Below are 23,645 nucleotides of genomic sequence, written 5' to 3'. Positions count from 1 at the left end.
ATAAAATGACCAAGTCAAAATGATCTACCCACTACAAAAATCCAAAACATATACTTATTTATAAATATATTGAGGATTCTTTATATCTACAATGTATATACATGCATAACCGCAATATCCAATATTTCACAACACAATTAACTATGTAAATTTTTTGTCATTACCTGAGTTTACTCTGATGACTTGCACTGAATTGAATCAGCCAGGGATGCATAGTCCGGACAGTAGCTGCTGACGGCCAGGTTTAAGAGAAAAAACCAAGAGCTAAAAATTGGAGTTAACTCGCTGACTAGCTTGTCAGTTTTACTACACTTCGCGCCGCTGTTTGCGCATGCGCAGCGACCTAAGCGTCAGAAAAAATCTGCTGTCATCTGACTGGCTTCCCTGTATCAATCAAGTGACGGGATGGATGATAGGCTGGCATCTATTTTTTTAATGCCATGCGATCTACCAATACTACCTTTGCGATCGACTCGTCGATCGCGATCGACGTATTGAGCACCCCTGCTCTAGCGGGTCCACCAGACCCATGAACACTGGCTGAGTAACAAAAATACGAACACCACACAAGGGTTAAATAAATGATTAGTGGTAATAAAAGCCGAGGGAGGTCAACAGGGATCACTGACTGTTTTAGGAGCTTTTTGAGATCAAATAGAAGAAAATACATAGCATTAAACATGTTAACAACACAAAAGCCATATTAAACGCAGACTATTTTAGACCCGGAAGTAGGATTCGTCGCGTCATCACTGAACAACCGGATAAGTTTTGTAAACCAAAAACAAACAAACAAAGGCGTCTGTTTAGTCTCTTGGCCACACAACAACAACTCACAGTAGAGCAGGAGTGGAGGGGGAGGGGCGCGGTTGGCCGGTTAGGCTGTGACTGGACAGCAGGCGGGAAAGTGATGTGACGGAAGTGAAAGGAGAGCAGAAGTAGATGGCGGGAGAGATGATGTAGAAGTGAAATAAGATAACGGGAAGAGGGATTTCAAGTGATCATAAAATCCAGAATGGCCGTCATTTGGTGAGTGGAACCAGATTCAGCAACAACACCAATAAATAAGCATGTTGGGAGATTAAGAGTGCTATCTGAGCCGGTTCTAGACAGGCATACATGAGGGGGCAGACAGAAATGTAAAGGGGGCACATGAGCTTATGGTGGTGAGCAAACCCTGACTGATGGATTTCTGGAAAAATTAAAACACACAGCTCTGCTATCACTTGTGACATAAATTAAGAGAGAAAACTAAATGGCAGTGATGTTTGTTGGGTTACTGAAGTTGGGCTAGCTGGTATATAATGATGTGCTACTTGGTGGCTAGCTGCACAGCTATGCTTAGCATAATATAAACACAGTGAAGCTGGAAGATGAATGCTAACTGTTTTCCACTTGGTGAAAGTTAACGTGAGGATTCCCGATGGTAAGGGATAAATGTAATCACATGGCAGGATGCTGTAAAAGGACCAAACTTCAGTTAGCAGAACAACAATAGGCTGGGCTGGAGTTACATCGTAAGGTTTTAAAAACGGAGCTTTAAAATGAATGGTGGCAATGAAACCGAGAGAGGCCGACAGAGATCACTGTCTGTTTTTAGGTGCTTGTTCAGATTAAAGTAGGGCTGCTCAATTAATCGAATTTTAATCACGATTACGATCTGGGCTTTCAACGATCATTAAAAATGACTGAGCCGATTATTAGCCCCTCCCTCATTTATCCGCGACACCTTAAAGGCCGGTCCGTGAAAATATTGTCGGGCATAAACCGGTCCGTGGCGCAAAAAAGGTTGGAGACCGCTGATTAAGAGGACCCGAGGGAAGCTCGGAAAGCTAAGCAGAAGTTATTTGGAGAGTGACTGCCGTTGGTTGAAAAGAGAGTTTAAAAAAAAAAACTTCAGTGGTGTTGCACACTATTTTATATTATTTTTTAAAGTCATTGTTAACCCTTTAAAGCCGGTCAGAGCAGCACGCTCCGTTTTGCGTAACTATTTTTAAATCCCTGTAGAACCTGGACCGTGTAAGCTATGGCGCAATAATTTGTTTTGCATATGAAACCGGAGGAGTTGTACTTACATCTTATGCCATCAGCTTGTCCTCGGTCACGGTTTCGTTCCACATATAGCTTTGCAAAAATTGCAGAAAAAGCGCTTGCAGGAACAAAAACATAATATTCCAGAAACACGCTTTGCCGTTCCTATCAGCTGTTCGTAACACTTCCCACAGTGAAATGATGCACATGCTGTTTTCTTTGCAAATTTGCATCATAGGATTGTTTTTTGTTTTTCCTGCAGTATATAAAAATTGGTGTATCTCCAAAATAAAACTATGAAGACACTCAAAATAAATTTCCTGTTGTTGTAAACTATTTTTTGCAACTTTATTGTATTTAAAGTTTTGAGGGATAAACCTCTTAAATTTCTCCAAGTAGAAATATATGTAAACAAAACAAAAGCGATTTTCAATTTTTTTTGTAGTTTATTGCACTTTTTTGCAATTTATGTAATTACTATGGACTTAATGCATACATATTATTAAAATATGGGCTATAACAGTTGTATTGATGTATAGCAACTTGAAATGCTCCCACAAATGGCACTACAGCATGTAAAAAAAATAAAATAATATAAGCTCTGGTGGACTTGGTTCTATAGTAGGTCTTAAAGGGTTAAATAAATATCGTCAAATAATCGTGATCTCAATTTCAGTGAAAATAATCGTGATTATCATTTTTGCCATAATCGAGCAGCCCTAGATTAAAGAAAACAAGATACAAAGGATTAAAACATGTTAAGCACACAACAGCCTTAATAAATGCAGAGTAGCTTATATCAAATATGACATTAACACAATGCCAATATTAACAAAACTAACAAGGTTAGGCCAAGTGTTACGACCCGGCTTGGGGCCATGGAAGGTAACATAAACGAGCCCATCACAAGGGAGGTCAATATAAGAAAAGGGTTTATTACAAACACAGAACTGAAAACTGTTAGTGTAGCTTACAGCGAATCACTAATTAAACAACACAAAAGAACTCTCACACATTCAAATACAAATGAAAACTAGCCACTCAGGCAGAAACACATCTCAAGGCTACTCATGCAGAACTCCCACGCTTAACCTGAGTTAGGCAAGCGGGGTCAAGGACAGAGGCAAGAGGGACAACTTGCCTGCTCAGTCCAAAAACATAGTCTTCCCCTGAGTGAAGGATCCTCAGGCTTTTGTTGCCACAATGAACACAGTTAGTCGCTTCATTGGTCCCTGGAGCACCACAAATCCCCAGGCAGTCAATGGTCTTGAGGACTGGCACATTAAAATCTACATGCAAGTGGGCAGGCACGGGTCCCCAGCCAGCCAATCGTCTGTGAGTCCTGGCACGCTTGGATTTCTTTACAGGATGGCCGGCCACTTCCTCCGAGACCAGGGGCCTTAACACCAAGTTTAAAAAAAAAAAAAAAAAAAAAAGGAAATTCAGCAAAGCTTAAAAAATAAAACTGAAAACTAGAATAAAAAATAAAATCAAATGTCCATCAAGATCTTTACAACCAACAACATAAAATTTATCTTGATTGGCTAGTCTAATTCAAATAAATAACCCCTAAAGCCCTGCCTAATGAGAAACCTGACGCAGGGTCATTTGCATACTAACAGTGATTGGATGTTTAGCTCGGGGGAGGGTGAGTGCAGTGTGAGCCTGCGCACAAACAGAGCACGGAGGGAAAGAGCGAACGAGAGGTGAAACCTATAATCTCATGTGTGCCTTTTCCAGTGGATTTTTCAACTACTGTAGTAAATCCTGTCCATGTTCAGTTTGTGGGTAATCTATTAATTTCTTTCTCAACTTCTAAAAGAAAACAGATTAACCTGATTTTTAGATACTAACAGTCTCTTCTCTGGGGATCAGAATGGGTTTCATAAAGAAAGGGATGATGGATAGTTTATTATGTTTGGAATCAGAAATCAGGAAAGCTCAAACAAATAAGGAAATGATGATAGCTGTCTTCTTTAATACAGGCATACAACGTGTTATGGAAAACATTAAACCCAGAAATCTAGGCGTAAATGGAAAATTGTAGTATTGAATTATAAGACTGATGAAAGAATATAATTGTCTTCCCTGCTATTCTCCTGTTCACACTCCAGTCCAGAAGGTGGGATAAATGCATCTGTAAGCTGATATGTCAAACGCCATCAACCCCCAAAGAAGAAGGGAGGAGGACAGCACTACTGTGGTAGTGGAGCAGTGTGTTTGCAGACATAGCTGCTGCTGAAGAAGCGGACTGAACCTAGAGAAGAGACAGAAGCTAAAGTATTGATCCCGTCAAGTTAGTGTGGATCTGATACCAATATTAACATCTGTGTCACTTCTATTGATGCTTGTATTGATCCGCCCAGTCTCAGTTGAAGCAGCAATGAGTTCAGTACAGTATCTGAGAGAGTTCATCAAGGAGAGACTAACTGCTGTTTATGAAGAAATCTTCTCAGAGGTTCAAAAAACCATCATCCAGTATGAGGAGGAGATCAACCGTCTACGCAGACAGGATATCAACCGGAAACCTGACAGAAACTCACACATCATAGGTATGGACATGTTTTTAACAATGTGCTGTTGAAGCTGAGATTCTTCAGTATGATTAGCTTTACTAGAATATGTTAAACTGGGTATCCTTTGCTCATCCCAATCGGTCGCAGCAGATGGCCCGGCCCCTCCCTGAGCCTGGTTCTGCCGGCGGTTTCTTCCTGTTAAAAGGGAGTTTTTCCTTCCTACTGTCGCCAAAGTGCTCACTCAAAGGGGGTCATATGATTGTTGGGTTTTTCTCTGTATTTGTTATTGTAGAATCCACTGTACAATATAAAGTGCCTTGAGGCGACTGTTGTTGTGATTTGGCGCTATATAAATAAATAAATTGAATTTATCAGTGCTGTAGTTCAATGTTCAGTGATGGACTATGTTGAACTGGTGCAGGTCGATGGTCACTGATAGGTTAGGTTTTAATACATTTTAATTCATTTATTTATTTAAATTTTTTCTCTAACAGATTCCAATGTTGAGTACATCAGGCATTAGTGTTTTAGATCATCTGTAAACACTGAGATTGTGCAGTAAAATATAGTTAGATGTCAGCGGAATACACATTTAACAAGTTGTTAACAGCCTTCTCTGAAGTTGAAGTGAAGTTTCATTTAAAAAAGGATTTTACACACTGTAACAGGGCAGCCCTTAGCGGCTGGAAACACAGTGAGACAGACCAAGGCAAGTGTAGTGGAACAAAGTATTTATTTGCTATATGGCTCTCCTTAAAACAATTAACTTGTCGAGCTTCTTCACAGCACAAAAAAAAAATCCACCCTCTAATGACAACTGGCAGCCTTAAATATGTTCAGCTGTCACAGACTTAACCATTATTCCACTCTCAGGTAAATTCTTAAATCCCAACCTTCCACCACAGTACACAATATATCAATAAGAATAAATAAATACATAAATACATTTTCACATTTACATATTAATAAATATTTCACACTTTAATGTTACCCCAACCCCAATATTATAAAAACCCAGAAACCCAAGCACAAAAAGATTCACCACACTCTCTTTACCAATGGTCTCTCCCGGAACCTTTAAATGGTGTCTGGACCCCAGGGGAAACATTTGCCCAAACACCTTGAAGAAGACACAGGCAAGAAAGGTGAGTAATCATTAACTTACAAACACTTATTTGCACCACTTTTATCCCTAGATTTCACACACACATTTGCATTAGTTTTCCTTATTGGTAAACCTTAATCACAATCTCAATCACCATTCTTCTCTCCTGACAGACAACCACCACATTCCTTGACGAGGAACAGCTGTGCAGGATCTGAAACAAGGCCACCAACTGACCCTAAAATTCCCAATAAATAGTCAACAAATATTTAAACTTCTTGTGTGCAAATCCATGCTTACCACATGTCCGTGGTACGGACATGTGGTACGGAGCGATGAGAACTCAGTGGTGAGAACAGCACTGCGGCTCAGCCCCCAAGGACGTCGACCTAGAGGCAGACCAAAGCGGAGATGGATGGACCGAATCAAGGACGACGTGAAGAAGATCGAAGCCGATCTGACCGACGCCCTTGACCGACCCAAGTGGAGACGACTTTGCAGAAAAGCGGACCCTGCAACCGAGCGGGAAAAACGCTAGGAGGAAGAAGTGTGCAAATCCATGCTTAAAGTGCAATGCTCATAAATTGCTTGATAAGGTGCTTTTAATAAAGTGAAAGGTGTGCTCTAAAGTGCTATACAGACAATACAATATAAATAAATGCAGTAAGGGAGTCCTCTTCCTTACACACACTGTTTTCATGGTGGTCACATTGCATTTTAGTTTGGTGAACTTTGTGTCTTTGCTCACAGTGAGGATCCTTGCTGTGAGTGTGCACAACTATTTCCCTGAGCGTGCGCGTGTGTGTGTGTGGGGCTCGTAATGGGTCATATGATAGGCTGATCACCATTTCTTGGGTTTTGATTCATGCTTTTAAAAATATTAGTTTTTATATCACTGTTATGTTCCCCTGAGGGGTCTAGGTGGTGAGGGGGAAGTAACAAAAAGTGTCTGGGTCAGGAAAAAGAGTTAAGGAGGCAAACGGGTTAAATTAAACAGTTTTATTAAAGTAGCTCAACTAAAAGAGCCGCTATCACCATTTAAGAAAAAAAACAAAACTCAGGCGTTGGTCAATAAAGTAAAACGTAAGCCAAAAAGAAAGAGCAGCTCACTAGCTGCAAACCACAATAACACAGCTCACTAGCGGCAAACACCACAAACTCTCAGCTCACTAGCTGTAACCACTCACATGGCACTCTGGCCCAGAGCTCACCTTTCCCTGGGGTTAAATACCTTTAATTACTGATGAGAGTCAGCTGTGTAAAAGGGAAAGGTGGCACCTCAAGCAGAAGCGATTGAAGGACACTCCCACACAGGCACCTTCAGGAGGAGGCCCTGCTAGGGCCGTAACAATCACTAAATATAAAAAATATATAGTTTTTGTATCACACAATAGTGATTATTGTTCTTGTGTTTCTTTATTCCTCAAGACCTCCCAAAACAACATGACTGTAAGGAAGAGGAGGCTCTGGATGAGCAGCAGGTCTGTAACCAGGAGAGGAACTCCAGTCTGGACCAAGAGGACCCAGAGACTCCGCAGATTAAAGAAGATTTGCTGACTTATCAACATTCAAAAAACACAAGAGAATTCACACAGGTGAGAAGCCGTATTCTTGTAGCACCTGTGAGAAAAGATTTGCTACCTCATCAACATTCAAAACACACATGAGAATTCACACAGGTGAAAAGCTGTATTTTTGTAACACCTGTGGGAAAAGATTTGTTGAGAGGAACAAATTAAAGAAGCACATGAGAATTCATACTGTTTAAAATGTGGGACCGCTGTGAGTCATCGCTGAACACCTGAGGGAAAAGATGGTCCATATTCAATCAGTATTTTTCTATCTAGAGCAGTAAAGAACTCTCAGCGTTGTTTTTTCAGTTTATTACGTTATTCTATTAATTGTTTCAGGGAAACTTACATCTTACATTTCACGAAAGTTAGAGTTCTTTATGAAAGCACAGACACTGCTGCTTCACCCTCCTATCTCCCCTACTCTGAAGATAACCGTATTGTGAAGAAGCAGCATAGCTTGAACTAAGTTGTCACATGCAACGTGGGGTTTTTTCTTTCCTTTTTTTTCTTTTTTTCTTTCCTGCTTCCTCTCTCGGCCACATTGTTTATGCTGCCGTTGACAGGACAACCAACTGCTGGACATCCAGGAGGATGTTAAAATTCAACATATCTCTCCTGACAGCTTGTAACGTTGCAGAAAGGAGACTTTGTGTTTTTGTGTGCTGTTTATCTTAAAGCTGTGTTGATGGGGGAAGCCTGGGGTGTGGTATGGTTTTACTTTATAATATAGACGATGATCTGTTACATTTAGCATTAAACACATGTAAATGTTTCTTTAATCTTCCTCAAATGTGTCGAGGCATCATTCCAGCACGTCACTCACACTTCTTTTTTTTTTTTACCTGCTCTAAACGATTTAGCTACAAATGTGGAAACGCTCTGTTAGTGTTTGCAGTAAGAAGCAGCGAGCCTGTTCAATGCCATCGCCTTCACCTCTCCCCCACCCACTAATTATGTCAGTGAGTTGCTAAGAAGCTGGAGAAAGAGACTGCTTCACTTCACAGAAGCAGATCCTCACAATTTGCGATGACATTTAAGTCTGAGCGTCCTGGTTTTCATAGAACGTGACGAGCAGCCATAATTTGTGCGTTTATTTAAGACGTAATTGTCAAACAAGCTGAGCAGACTCGTGTCAGGCATTTCTGATCTGGAGATGTCACATTTTGAGAACAGAACAATCGGCTTTGTGACTCAAATATGATAAAGGTGCAATGAGAGGCAGGAAATGACGCTCGTTCAGTCCCGCAGATTCTTCAGCGCCGCCTAAAGTGTTGATCGAAACTGGGTTTTCAGTGCCTCAAGAGGAGAGTGCGAATGCTTCTTACACTCAAGTCTTATTGAAGGAATGTGTCCATTTTTCACCCCAGTTTCAGACGCATGTTGTGTGAGAGGAACGTTAGCTCGCCACCGGGGTACAAGCAGGGACTCTTCAGGTGCTTATCCTATATGCAAGAACGGTTAAAACGCAGGCGCTTTTTGTTTTTATTTCTTTTTTCCATTTCAGACTTTGGTTTTATGGTTTTAAGTACTCTGAATAAAACGCCAAAGAATTCAGTTTGTCTGCAGTCAGTTCAAATCCAGCTAATCTGAACCTAGCTTGTGTTTATGTAAAGCAATATTAACCTACATTCCCCATGTCAGCCATACTTCCTGTAACATGACCGTCTGTCCAGTGTCTGGGTGAGATGGGGCAGGGCCTTGTGTGTGTTTTGTTTTTTCTTCTGTGTTCACATCATACCAGTCTTTATTGCTACTGATTGAGCCCTGACTATAAGCTGTTAGGAAATGTCTATATGAAGTTTTTCAGAGGTATATTTTTATGTATATTTCTCTATGGTGATAGTTTTAGGGTTTTACTTGTTTGTTAAAATCACAACCTTTGGTTTAAGGTTCACTAGGAAACTGAAGTTCCTGGTTTATTGGAAACCACAGTATATATTAACCACAACCAAGTACTTTATTGACAGACATGACAGTGAACAGTGAGAAAATATACATAACACTGTTTTGTTATATTTTTGCATGTATCAGAGACCTGATTAAATACTGTATAGGTCACTATCAGCATAAAGATTTCAATGTGTTGGTGACTGCATAAAACACAAGTTAAGAGAATAAAAGGATATGGTTTAGCTAGCAATCATTTTTGCAAGCTATAATTTTATAGTTAGCTAATTTAGTTGGCTAATTTACCAGCCACATAAGCCCTGGGAGTTTTTGTGTTTCAATAACATTAAAATCAAATGAAGGTTCCTCCATTATTCAAATTCCTACTGATGCTAAATAAAGTTGACCCTGATGGATAAATTCCATGGCTGTTCCCTTTCATGAGTGAGTGATATTGGTTTTTGGTGTCTTCTCCCTGTCGTATGATGAGGGTAGAGCTGTACATTTTAGTTAGAACATGGTTTATCATATTTAGGTTGAAACTAACTTGCTAAATTCATGTGAACTTCTAACTCCACTGAACTTGGTGAAGTCCTTATTGTAACACCTCTGAGAACAGCTGCACATTGAAAGACCGTTTTTAACTCTCAGAGGTGCCTCAGTTGCTTTGACTGTGGGGACTGAAGGAGCATCTGGATCTGGAAACTTCAAACAACATCAAACAAACAACTTCAGACAGGACAACAAATCTTTCAGCCAGGTATTGCCCCTTGGTAGCATAAGAAAGAATGCAGCTTTAAGACACTTCTGTGTCAGCTTCACTATTAAAAACCTAAAACACATCCATCTTTAATACGATCTATTATTGTTACCGATATAACGTCTGAAGCAAGAGAATCACTTACATTTTAAATGAAGCAAATGTGAAAATCAACCATAAATTAAATTATATAATAAAACAGTATCTAAAAAGAGCTTCTTGCATTATTTTAATAGTCAAGATCAGCGCCTCTTAAAACTTAGAAAGAAAAATCTAAGACCAAACCACATCAACACAGACAAATTCAGCGTTTATTCTGATCTCAGTGCAGCTCCTACAAGCAAATATAACGTTTTCAATCCAGCTGCTGATTAAACTGAATAAAACTTGTCATAATAAAACTTTTTGCAAAGCACTTGACAGCAGTCAGACACTTTTCTTTTTCCCTGCCATGTTTTCTTTACAGCCCAGGTTTTACTGCTCAGGAAAAACAACTCTAAGGGGAAGCCTTTGTTACTCAGTGAGAAGTCAAGACTAGGGTTATTTTTTAAGCTCATTTAAAATACCTGCTGTACAGGCTATAAAAAAATGTACATTTATGATCACTATATCAACAAACATGCACAGAAATACACAATAAAAACATAACACTCAATAAAACAGCTGAAACAGCTAAAGCTGAAAGCCAGTCCCCAGCCAACATGTATATATGGGCCCCACCTGGTTTTTGCTCGGGCTGGATGGGTACCATGTGGGCATGGGCTCAAACTGGGCTTTTTGTATGGGGCCTACTTGGGTTCTTCACATTAAACCCATATGGGCCATCCCAAGTGAGCACTTTTAGTAGGTCCTAGCTGGGTCAAACATGGGAAACACTTAACTTGGTCCAAAATGGGAAACACATGTAGGACCCACTTGGGTTTTCCACCTGGGATAGACATGGGCAAACACAGTCATTTAAGGATAGGCTGTTGTTGTGTGCCCCAGGTGGGGCAAAGTTAGGTAATCACCCCCCGTGACATCACGCTCCAAAGCCCTATACAGTTTTTGAATTTACACACTATAACGTACACGGCAGTTTTTTTTCTGTGCTTCTGCAACTGTTTCTTAAGTTTTCCTATAAGGTTTTTGTAATTAATTTAAAAAATGTATATTATTTTTTTTGGCTTTAGTGGATTCCTGCTCAGCTAACTCGGCCATTATGCACTACCCAGTAAACAAAATGGCTGAACAGTATCTTAAATGTCTGAACATGAGCTAGTCATACCATGTTACGTAATATTCATGTGCAGTGTAGCAAGGTGATTGTTTAAATTACAGGAGTAGATGCCTGCAGCTGAAACGGTTTTCTGATCTGAACGTGAACCTACTGGTCACGTTTACGGTAATGTTACCAGATATGCATTGTACTATAGGAAAACGGTGGTGGATCAGTGTGTAAAAAGCCCCCAAAAGAAACACACAGATTCTTTAGCTCAAACACTGTCTGATCTCTCTCTTAGATACTGTGCTGTTCCATCTAGTTTATTGGTTACTGAGAAATGTTAGGTCATTAATTAATTAAGAGAGTGCAGCTGTTCAGATCAGATGGTGAAGTAGGAAAATGCAGAACATGTTACTATAGCTGAATGCTGTGTAAAATACTAGTAATAAATCTAACTCCCATTTATGGCTTTAACTACTGTGGGGCTAAATAAAAAAATTACAGACATAATGAAATCTGCTACAATTACAAAGCTTAAGTTTAAAACAATTATTATATATTAAGCATTTTTTTTGCTCTTTTTTTTTAAAATTCTTTTTGCTAATAATGGACTCAATTTTATTATCAACTTCAAAGACCTATTAAACCTTTAAACCATTAAATCCAGGAAATTAGATGCCCGTAAATGTACGACACCCTCTTTATGGCTAGTATCCCCAAATATTTAATAATCCTTTCTAAAAGTACACAAATTTTGTTCTTTTCAATTAAATATTGCATGTTTAATGTATTCTTGAGCAGGTAAAAATTCCACTAAATTAGTTTTTGCATATTTTTAAGTATAATCAAATTTTTATAGTTTGCGAGTACTTTTAATTTGGAGATTTTGCCACTTGATTTGAAGTTTGGATAGTGCTTTATAGTAATTTGTAAATGTTTTGAACTCATCTGGCTTCTTAATAATTTAATAAAAAATTAACAAGCCATGTAATAATTTGAAAACCACTAGGGACCACTTATGAAAAAGTAATTCCTTTTTTACTTAAAGGAATTTAGGATTTATGTCTGTCAAGTCATTTGTTCTGGCATAAGTCACCATTTTGATATATCTTCCTGTGACTTTAAAGTCTGTCAGCTAGTTAGATACATTTTTGCACTGCTAGTGTTTGCTGCTTGAATTAGTCAGTTTATCATATAAACACATGCAGTGCCTTTCAAACTTTTAATTACACTGTTCATTTTGTGCATTAGTAAGAGAATCTTTTATATTGAATTATCCTGGGAAAAAACAAAAATGTTTGTATTTTCTCATGCACTTTCTTTCATTTCCTTATCACGTTTAGATTCTTCAAGATCACAAGCACCATCTTTGACATGTAAGTAACTTTCATATTATTTGTATTACTTATTATTATTATTATTTTTGAAAAGTGATGGTCTTTGGGGTATCCTTTTTTTTTTTTTTACTGGTATTCAGTACATATATTTATTTAGGCACAGGAGGCAATGATCTATTTTAAAATTTAACATTTATTTAAATTTCCATCTTTTATGCTAACAATAATGCCAACAGTGTTCTCTTCACTTGTCCCACAACTCTGACAGTTTTGGTCCTCTGCTCTCCTCACAATTGGCTGATTTCCATCTGAGCTGCTACTGTCAACTGCATTAAACTGATTTTACATTACCTTGTTATTCTAATCTTTATCTGCGTTTTGGACTCCAAACATTCACACCTGCTGTTAGTAACCAGAGCTCACAAGAGTGTAAGGCGTGTAGTTCAATAAAGTGATCAATGTGTTCACTAGCTGATTTCAATAAACCGGTAACTTATCAAATCCATATTTTATAGGAAGTACATTACTGATAAAAGTGGTAATAAACACGGTAACCAATAAAAATTTAAATTTCCTGTTATAAAAAAAATACTGCTGTGAGCTCGGTTTTCTAACACCAGGTGTGAACATCTACAGTCTTTAAGCGCTGGTAAAGATTTAAAAGTAAAAGCATTCAATAACATAACATTAAACACTAAATTAGTTTGATGGTGTTGACTGCAGCAGCTCAATGTTAATCAGCTGATGGTGATGGAAGCAGATGAGCGTTTTTCATCATGGTTGTTAGTGATGTGTTGGTCAAAACGAAACGGCTCTTAGAGCCGACTCTTTGAAGTGAACGACACAAGCGTGTTTTTTTTCTCTCTCTCACCCTCTCTCTCGCACTTTTTTCCCCGCTTCACTCTGCACCCGAGCCTTGTGCTTTGCGATGGGAAGAGGGGGGAGGGGCGGTTGTTACACATGCAGTAGCACAGTAACAGAGCAGGAGGGAGAGCGAGAGAAAGAGAGCCAGGGACAACAACGTCACATTAGAAAGGTATAGTAATCATCCACAACTATTTTCAATTGCAGATGATAAAGAATTCAGAAAGTTTATTCATGCAGGCCCATATGACAGAGAATGTGCATCTTCTTTTTGTTTTCATATTTTAATTTATATTTGTGTTGTGGTTTGCAGTGTTTTGTGTTGTTTCACTTTAAATTTGTTTAAAAGGAAAAAGCTAAAAATTTAAATAGTTAAAAGTTGAAATGTAAATAGTTGTTTTTTTGTATTATATGATTTATTTATTAAATTTTATGTGGAGAGAATAAATAAAAGTATATTTACGGTGCCCGCTAGAGACAAAGCACATACAAACCCCAAAACACGTAAAAACTCCATAGCACGTACAAACTCCAAAGCACGTACAAAACACAACAGAAGTGCTCCAGGATGCTAGGGCACAGTGTTGAGATTTTGTTACCTAGTGGCTACACAAGCCAGGAAGCACCAACGACCGGATTTGGTGTGTGGTAGTAACAGGTAAATGAACAGTTTTTGGAATTTTTTATGAATATATATGAGTGCTTGTGTATAAATACACAAACAATACACATATGATTTCAATTGTGTAAATTAAGTGATCTAGATAGCTCTGTTTTGGAAGTTCAGTTGACGCTAGAAATGGGTTTTGGAGTTTGTACATGCTTTGTCTCTAGGGGCCACCATATATATTTATATATAAACATATATAAATAAAACCACGTTTCTTTTTTTACATTAGTAATTCCTTTTGTTCATAATTTTATATTGTTGTTAATAATTAATTAATTAAAGCAGCAAAACAACCTGAAGAGCCGGTTGGGAGCCGAAAGAGCCGGCTTTCTAAAAAGAGACGAAAATCCCATCACTAGTTGTGCAATATGCTGGTATTGATATGATCAAAAATGAACTGAGTTGTTTCGAGTCTGCTGTGTAAAAGGGAAAGGTGGCACCTCAAGCAGAAGCGATTGAAGGACACTCCCACACAGGCACCTTCAGGAGGAGGCCCTGCTAGGGCCGTAACAATCACTAAATATAAAAAATATATAGTTTTTGTATCACACAATAGTGATTATTGTTCTTGTGTTTCTTTATTCCTCAAGACCTCCCAAAACAACATGACTGTAAGGAAGAGGAGGATCTGGATGAGCAGCAGGTCTGTAACCAGGAGAGGAACTCCAGTCTGGACCAAGAGGACCCAGAGACTCCGCAGATTAAAGAGGAAAAGGACGAACTTGGCAGCAGTCAGAAGGGAGAGCAGCTTGGGCTGAAGCAGGAGGCTGAAGGCATTATTGTCTGGACTGATAAAAAGCAGCTCAGACTGCTGGAGACCATCTGGAAACCTGTGATAAAGTTACACAGAATAGGTATGTAAAACTATGTTGATTTAATAAAAGTGAATATAACTCACAGACAGCTCAGTGGACCAGTGGTTAGCACTGTTGCCTCACAGCAACAAGGTCCTGAGTTTGACTCTACCAAGTAGCCAAGCCTTTCTGTGTGGAGTTTGCATGTTCTCCCCTTGTTCACTATCCAGAGACATACGAACAGCCGGGTTAGGTTAGTTGGTGATTTTAAATTGCTCATAGGTGTGAATATGAGTGTGAATAGTTGTCTGTGTTTCTGTGTTGACCCTCCGACAGACTGATGAACTGTCAGAGAATTGAAGGTCAAAAAGTAATAAGCAACATGAATGAATCTCTTCAGCCTGATTTTCTGTTCTTTATTTAAACACATTTCCACCATTAACCTGTGCAAAACGGTGAAAATTAGTACGTAAAAATTCACCAGAATGAAAGACGTGAAACATCTGGGTTTCAAATTTCCACTCACTGGTCAGACAAAATCTACACAGAGACACAAAGTCAACAACACAAGTTTCATTTTGTTCTGTTATCAGTTTAAGTTAAAGAATTATGTTTCCTCTGCAGCATGGAAATGGTAAATTTGAACAGTTTACAGGTCTGGGTAATATGAATAAATATTTCTATTCTGTTTTGGAAAATATGGAATTCAGAGTTTCTAAAGTTAAATTTGTTAGACAAGAAGAGTGTTTTCATGGCATTTCAAGCACAGCCAAAACGTTTACTACTGTGTAAGAGAGCTCTTCCCCAGCATGCCTTCTTGTAACTGCGGCCAATTCAGACATCCACATTCATTTAACAAAAAACAACATCTATTTATTTTATATATCAAAGACATAAGAAGCTGAACTTTGAAATTTGCTAATAAGAGTGTCAGAACTAAACATTTGCATCAGTGCCCAAATAATTTGTCACGTTTGTAGACTTTAATTTTAGTGGTATATGTGAGCAACAGGCTCACTATGTAGAGACCTGCTAATGGTTCAGACCAGTAAATATTTTCTCAAATGTTTGTTTTACTATCATCTTTTCCCCTTTGTGCATTCAGATGCCCTACAGCAGCATGCTTTTGAGGAAGAGGAGGTTCTTACAGACCAGCAGGTCTGTAACCAGGAGAGGAACTCCAGTCTGAACCAGGAGAAACCAGAGAATCCACAGATTAAAGAGGAAAAGGAGGAACTTGGCAGCAGTCAGAAGGGAGAGCAGCTTGGGCTGAAGCAGGAGGCTGATACCTTCATGGTGACACCCGCTTATGAGGAAAGTGCCTACAGTAAACCAGAACCAAACAGTGAGCAGCTCCTTTCTCACAGCTCTCCTGAAGCAGAGACCCGAGATAATGAAAAAAGTCAGCATGTGGTCTCAGGAACTACTAGAAATACAGAGCTGAATGAGAGACGTCACAGTCAAAGAGTAGACAACCTTCCTGTGTCATCGAGTAAAAGTAGAACGGACACAAAGAACAAGTCTGTACAATGTGAAGTGTGTGGAAAAACTTTACAGGATGAATACAATATGATTACACATCTAAGAGTTCACACAGGTGAAAAGCCGTATTCCTGTAGCACCTGTGGGAAAAGATTTGCTGACTTATCAACATTCAAAAAACACAAGAGAATTCACAAAGGTGAGAAGCCGTATTCTTGTGGCACCTGTGGGAAAACATTTGCTACTTCATTAGAAGTCAAAAAACACACGAAAAGTCACACAGGTGAGAAGCCGTACCCTTGTAGTACCTGTGGGAAAAGATTTGCTACCTTATCAAAGGTCAAAACACACACGAGAATTCACACAGGTGAGAAACCGTATTCTTGTAGCACCTGTGGGAAAAGTTTTGCTGACTTATCAACATTCAAAACACACATGAGAATTCACACAGGTGAGAAGCCATATTCTTGTAGCACCTGTGAGAAAAGATTTGCTTCCTCATCAACATTCAAAAGACACATGAGAATTCACACAGGTGAAAAGCCGTATTCTTGTAGCACCTGTGAGAAAAGATTTGCTACCTCATCAACATTCAAAACACACATGAGAATTCACACAGGTGAATTCTCCTATCTCCCCTTCTCTGAAGATAACCGTATTGTGAAGAAGCAGCATAGCTTGAACTAAGTTGTCACATGCAACGTGGGGTTTTTTCTTTCCTTTTTTTTTTTTTCTTTCCTGCTTCCTCTCTCGGCCACATTGTTTATGCTGCAGTTGACAGGACAACCAACTGCTGGACATCCAGGAGGATGTTAAAATTCAACATATCTCTCCTGACAGCTTGTAACGTTGCAGAAAGGAGACTTTTGTGTTTTTTCAATGTGTTGGTGACTGCATAAAACACAAGTTAAGAGAATAAAAGGATATGGTTTAGCTAGCAATCATTTTTGCAAGCTATAATTTTATAGTTAGCTAATTTAGTTGGCTAATTTACCAGCCACATAAGCCCTGGGAGTTTTTGTGTTTCAATAACATTAAAATCAAATGAAGGTTCCTCCATTATTCAAATTCCTACTGATGCTAAATAAAGTTGACCCTGATGGATAAATTCCATGGCTGTTCCCTTTCATGAGTGAGTGATATTGGTTTTTGGTGTCTTCTCCCTGTCGTATGATGAGGGTAGAGCTGTACATTTTAGTTAGAACATGGTTTATCATATTTAGGTTGAAACTAACTTGCTAAATTCATGTGAACTTCTAACTCCACTGAACTTGGTGAAGTCCTTATTGTAACACCTCTGAGAACAGCTGCACATTGAAAGACCGTTTTTAACTCTCAGAGGTGCCTCAGTTGCTTTGACTGTGGGGACTGAAGGAGCATCTGGATCTGGAAACTTCAAACAACATCAAACAAACAACTTCAGACAGGACAACAAATCTTTCAGCCAGGTATTGCCCCTTGGTAGCATAAGAAAGAATGCAGCTTTAAGACACTTCTGTGTCAGCTTCACTATTAAAAACCTAAAACACATCCATCTTTAATACGATCTATTATTGTTACCGATATAACGTCTGAAGCAAGAGAATCACTTACATTTTAAATGAAGCAAATGTGAAAATCAACCATAAATTAAATTATATAATAAAACAGTATCTAAAAAGAGCTTCTTGCATTATTTTAATAGTCAAGATCAGCGCCTCTTAAAACTTAGAAAGAAAAATCTAAGACCAAACCACATCAACACAGACAAATTCAGCGTTTATTCTGATCTCAGTGCAGCTCCTACAAGCAAATATAACGTTTTCAATCCAGCTGCTGATTAAACTGAATAAAACTTGTCATAATAAAACTTTTTGCAAAGCACTTGACAGCAGTCAGACACTTTTCTTTTTCCCTGCCATGTTTTCTTTACAGCCCAGGTTTTACTGCTCAGGAAAAACAACTCTAAGGGGAAGCCTTTGTTACTCAGTGAGAAGTCAAGACTAGGGTTATTTTTTAAGCTCATTTAAAATACCTGCTGTACAGGCTATAAAAAAATGTACATTTATGATCACTATATCAACAAACATGCACAGAAATACACAATAAAAACATAACACTCAATAAAACAGCTGAAACAGCTAAAGCTGAAAGCCAGTCAGAGTAAACTGATTTCTAACAGAGTCTTAAAATGATCAGACACCTGTTATGTTAATCGGGGAGGTTATCCTAAAGATTAGTGGCAGCCACCAAAAAGACTCTGCCACCATGTTCACGAGATACTAGACATATTTCTTTGGCTGAATGTGATTGTGCTGCTGATTTTTGCTGGATGTTTCACAGATGTGCTGAGCAGGCTCACTTTGACTTAAGCTACCACTGTACTGATTCTTTGGTAAGTGTTGTGTTTCCAGGTGCTGAATTGTACTATATGCTGTTTAGCCAACAGAAAGCTGAATTTCATTTAAAATACACTTAATGACAAAAGATACTTGACTGTTGATTTGGTTTACCATTAATAATCCTGGAAGTTAGACGACCTCTGGAAGGTGGACTAGCTTTAGATGAAAACCATACTCAGGTCTCTCCACTTATGCTTATTTTTAACAGTGGACGTCTTTCAGGATCTTTCTCCACCAACCAACATGGAATCTACTGCCTTCATCAGATGCTGCTCTCCGCATAGTTTCATTTGCCTTTCATGATAAAAGTGACCACTCCATGAGAACCATGAAATACTCTTCAGCGTGTGACACAAATTTCCCTCTTGAATTCACAATGTGTAGTTTCATAAGCATTATATGTCTAAATGATGCAACACAGATACTCATTTTTTCTTGAGCCACAAGCATGTCTGCAAGAAAAATGTCATCTTACCTTTCTCTCGTTGAGCAGGCATTTCAACTCTACTAAGTTAGGAAAATAAGTGAAAAAGACCAAACAATTGATCCAGGGCAGGCAAAGGCTCTTCCATGCTCACGAACAAGAGAGTGTAAGGTGAAGATAAGGGTTATTTGAAATCAGCAAAGCTTCCAGAAGAGCTTGTGGAAGATAGACTGAGAGAGAAAGAAAGGAGAATAATTTCTGATCATTCTTTTTCATGTACACAGGCCTCAACATCCAGGGAGAAACCCATGACAGCACGGAGGACTCATGCACGGCCCTGAAGCTTTACAGGAAGTTCCTGGAACTGTTTCAGGAAGGAGAGAATCATTACGGGACGAAGGTCTGACACAGTCTGACTTACACTTCAGCTGCCATCTTGTTTTTAAAAATGGCTGCCCTCCAGGAAAAGTAACATACCTGTATTTAGTCAAAGGAGCTTGCAAAGAAAAGCGTCTGGACTTCTTTAAGTTGCTTGAAGACGTTTCACCTCTCATCCGAGAAGCTTCTTCAGTTCTAAGGTCAAATGGTGGAGAGTCCCAGATATAAACCTAGTGGGACTAACCCCCCACAGAGGGACAAAAGGACCCCCTGATGATCCTCTAAATGCCTGAGCCAAGGTGTGAAACTGGGTGTGGGTCCCAATCAGCCAGAGTTTCGGGTGAGTTCATTGTGAAACCTGGCCCCACCTTATCATGCGAATTCCTGAGATCAGATGGCCCAGGATGTGAGTGGGTGTTGGATATTCACAGACGTGGACTACAGCTTTCTTGGCTGCTGCCTCAAAGCACATTGTGCGCTTTCTATCTTGCGTGCTGCACATTATCGTTTATTATTTAGTAAGTACTGATATCTACTGCTAGCTAGTTTATTGTGATGGTGCTTTTTTTTTTTTTATTATGTTGCTCTTTGTTGTTTGCTTTCTCTTCTGTTTTTTTTCTCCATACAGGTGACCCAGGTGTTTTTTTTTTTGTTTGTTTGGGGTTTTTTTTCTTTCTTCCCCCCGTCTCTTCTCCCCTTTGGTTTTCTTTCTCTCCCTCTCTTTCTTTCATTCTTTCTCCCTGTCCTATCCCCCAGTCATGTCTGTCCCTTTTGTAGCAACTGAAAATAAAATAAATTCATAATTATAATAAAGGTCAATCAAATGGACCAATATGGCAAGGCCATGATGATCCACTTGGTAAAATAAATCTGCTTGGCATCTTTCTTAAGGCCAATTAAGACAACAATTCTGATGGCTATAGATCCAAACGGGACAAAAAATAAATAAATAAATAAAAAAGGATGTGAGTGGGCGTTAACGCATCTGGGAAGGGATCTCAAAACTGGATTATAGATGGCAGAGAGTTGGTGTCGTAAACCCCCGCCTCTGTTCAAAGATGGTCGCTCACAGTGGACATAGATGGCTTTTTTTTTTTCTTTTTTTTTTTTTTAAATGACATCAGAAACAGCAGTATGCGACATTACGTGATGGCAGAGCTTCAGTTCATCCTTTGTCATTTTTTTTTTTTTTTTAATAAATAGGACAGGGGGAATGAATGAGAGAAAGAGGGGGAGAGAAAGAAAGAAAACCAAAGGGGAGAAGAGACGGTGAGAAGGGGGGGGAAGAGAGAGAGAAAAAAAAAAAAACTCCTGGGTCACCTGTATGGAGAAAAAAAACAAAAACAAACAAACAAACAAAAACAAACAGAGGAGACAGCAAACAACAAAGAGCAACATAATAATAGAGAAAACAAAGCACCATCACAATAAACTAGCTAGTCATAGATATCAATATTTACTAAATAATAAACGATATTGTGCAGCACGCAAGATAGACAGCGCACAGTGTGCTTGGAGGCAGCAGCCAAGAAAGCTTTAGTCCGCGTCTGTGAATACCCATGTGTGCATACCTGTGTGGATCAGCATGCTTGCATTCCAAAGGTTTCTCCATGTAATGATCTGCTAGGGAGTGTGGGGGGGCCACAGCCCCGTCCTCCAGGGTGTGAAGCAGGTATGGAGGAGATCAAAACTCCAGACATCCAGAGGCCCCCAGAACACAAGAGACCATGGAAGACCAACAGAGGGGCAGCCGCGCCACTGTTCCAGTAAGAGCTGAGGAGAGTCCCAGATGAGGGCTCGCCCAGCAGCCGCGGAGCAGAAGTCAGGGGGAGTTGCAGTGACGCGCCCGTGAGCTCCGCCGGCCCCCAGCTGTGCCTGAGTGACCGAGCCCCAGGCCGAGAGGCCGGGGGCACCCCACCTCCAAAGGGGCCCGAGCGAGCCCCAGGCCCCGACAAGCGGCCGCCAAGGAGTGAGCCGGTGTGTACCCGGACGCCCACCCCCAGACACAAAGAACCACCAACACACCGACACCTGAGGGAGTCCGCCACCGGCAGGGGAAGTGGTGGTGGGTGGAGATAGGCCTCCAAACCTTGGAGGGCCTGAGGTGTCCCCAGAGAGGTGGCGTCTGATACCCAACCTGACATATAGACACAGACATACAGGCACACACAGACACAAACATCCATTCCCACCCTCATGCTCTCATATGCACTCACTCCACACTCAACCAACGTGGAGACAGACATAAAGAGACGCTGTACACACAATCACACTCCCCAAGCGTACTCTACAAACCGGGTCTAGGTACCCTTGCCCCTGGAGGGGGGAATTGCACCCAGACCCATAGATGGCTTCTTTCACTCCTCTTTCAAACCATCTGTCCTCTCTGTCCAAACTGTGAACATTGGCATCCTCGAAAGAGTGTCCTTTATCCTTAAGATGCAGATGGACTGCTGAGTCTTGTCCTGTGGAGGTGGCTCTTCTATGTTGTGCCATGCGCTTGTGAAGTGGCTGTTTGGTCTCTCCAATGAAGAGGTCTCGGCATTCCTCGTTGCACTGTACAGCATACACCACATTGTACACTCATATGTTTTGGCGTTTTGTCTTTCGGGTGAACCAGTTTTTGTCTGAGCGTGTTGCTGGGTCTGAAATGCACCAGGATGTCATGCTTGGAGAAAACTCTCCTGAGTTTTTCTGATACACCGGCTACAACGTCTTTGTGATGGACCGAGCAGTGAAGGAAACTTAGGCACAGGTTAAAGTCCAAAAAATGATTTTTTATTTAACCCAAAAAACATAATTGGTTAACTCGTGCAAAAAGAATCAAAATCTTGGGCCCATAAAAGAGGTCAAACTAACAAAACTCTACTCAAAGTTAACAACACAACTCAAACAAACTGACCTAACTTAATGAGACAAAGGGGAAACTTAAATAGTGGCTGATCAGCCCACAAAAACAGGAAAAGGGGTAAAACACACAAAACCTAACTAAACCAAACATAATGAACTCCAATTCCCCCCCATGGTCCTGAGTTATGGCGTGAACCAATTTGTAGCCTTCCTTTAAAGCTCGCTCTGCCCCTTTTCCACCTCTTGGCTCCTTAATCAAGGGACTGGAACAGCTGCAACTAAGGTAACTCAGAAAACAAAAGATTAATCATACATAACAGTGTAAACTAAAATGTGTGCACTTATTTTAGAATGCAGCGTTATGTGGATATATTAATTAACTAAACCAAAACCAGTTATTTATTGTCCTGTAAATAAATTCCTATATTTAAAGAAAGAAATGTGAATGCAATGTTACTTATAAGCCTCTACACTAACATGGTGGGTATTACCACTGTGTGGCTGTAAGTGCAGCCATCACAGTCTTCAAGTAACTTAAAGAAGTCCAGACGCTTTTCTTTGCAAGCTCCTTTGACTATGATGACCTGGATGACTGAGAACCTTCACAGACATACCTGTATTTAGTTTGCACAACCAAAAAGCAAAAACTCAGAAGACCTTTAAGACCTTTAAATAATGCATATTTAGGACCTCTGAAATTCAACATCCTCTAGTGTCTCAAAAAATGTTTTCCTTGCTGCTTTAACACAGCCTCACCTGTGATCTGATAAATGTTAAGATTCAGTTCAACCTTTGTCCCATTTATCCACATTATATTTCATAGATATGCACAATAAAACAAATTGTTTTTATTAAACAGACAAATTTTATACATAGTACATATAATTTGCAAATTGACAGAAATCCATGAGAATTAATTGTCAAAGTTGCCATTAAAGTCAAGCATCAATCTTTGCTCATATTTTTGTTATTGTACTTTTATGTTTAGCTGTGACTAACTGAACACATTTGTGTCCTGCTTTGAATGAAAGGGTCCATTTCTCATTTTAATCATCTTTTCAGTCAGGTCCCAATTAGGCATTCTTTAATTGTTAATAGGTAAATATGAGGGTTGGGATCAAAATGTTGTGCTCCCTCTCTGTCTCTCCGTTTCTGCTCTTCAGAAATAATACTGATCTTTTATGGAACAGCAAAACTGAGATGAACTTTTCTTTTTTAATATCCTCACACAGATCGACCCATAATTGAAATTGGAGCGATTTTCGTCTACTTCGTTTTTTTTTCTTCTCTCAGTCAAAACATAACCACGATATTCAAATATCAAAATGCAGCTGTTAGTGTGACCTTGTCGGTGTCAGACTCCAGTAAGACACAGCCTCACACAGCCT

At 39.5% G+C, this 23,645-nt stretch overlaps 1 protein-coding gene across 3 annotated transcripts; it reads left to right on the top strand.

Annotated features, from left to right (window-relative positions):
- The first annotated feature begins 923 nt into the window (after window positions 1-923).
- LOC147305800 (uncharacterized) lies at window positions 924-17,706 on the top strand. 3 transcript variants are annotated; one of them, XM_086276732.1, is made up of 4 exons: window positions 924-1,029; window positions 4,146-4,583; window positions 14,539-14,802; window positions 15,848-17,696. In XM_086276732.1, the coding sequence occupies exons 2-4, from the start codon at window positions 4,376-4,378 to the stop codon at window positions 16,909-16,911; spliced, it is 1,536 nt and encodes a 511-aa protein (XP_086132858.1). In that variant the 5' UTR covers window positions 924-1,029; window positions 4,146-4,375; the 3' UTR covers window positions 16,912-17,696. The 3 variants fall into 3 exon arrangements, with proteins under 3 accessions (XP_086132858.1, XP_086132860.1, XP_086132859.1); XM_086276734.1 differs by lacking the exons at window positions 924-1,029; window positions 14,539-14,802 and adding an exon at window positions 7,081-7,133 and having other exon boundaries at window positions 2,044-4,583; window positions 15,901-17,706; XM_086276733.1 differs by lacking the exon at window positions 924-1,029 and having other exon boundaries at window positions 4,326-4,583; window positions 15,848-17,697.
- Window positions 17,707-23,645: the final 5,939 nt, after the last annotated feature.

The sequence above is a fragment of the Aulonocara sp. 'chitande type north' Nkhata Bay genome, linkage group LG20 (genome assembly GCF_057382095.1).
Source record: "Aulonocara sp. 'chitande type north' Nkhata Bay isolate Kocher_YH1m ecotype deep benthic linkage group LG20, A_spYH_male_GT1.1, whole genome shotgun sequence".
In the NCBI taxonomy this organism is placed as follows: Eukaryota; Metazoa; Chordata; class Actinopteri; order Cichliformes; family Cichlidae; genus Aulonocara; species Aulonocara sp. 'chitande type north' Nkhata Bay.
The sequence above is the reverse complement of the archived record's forward strand: the minus strand, read 5'-3'. Positions and strand labels throughout refer to the sequence as shown.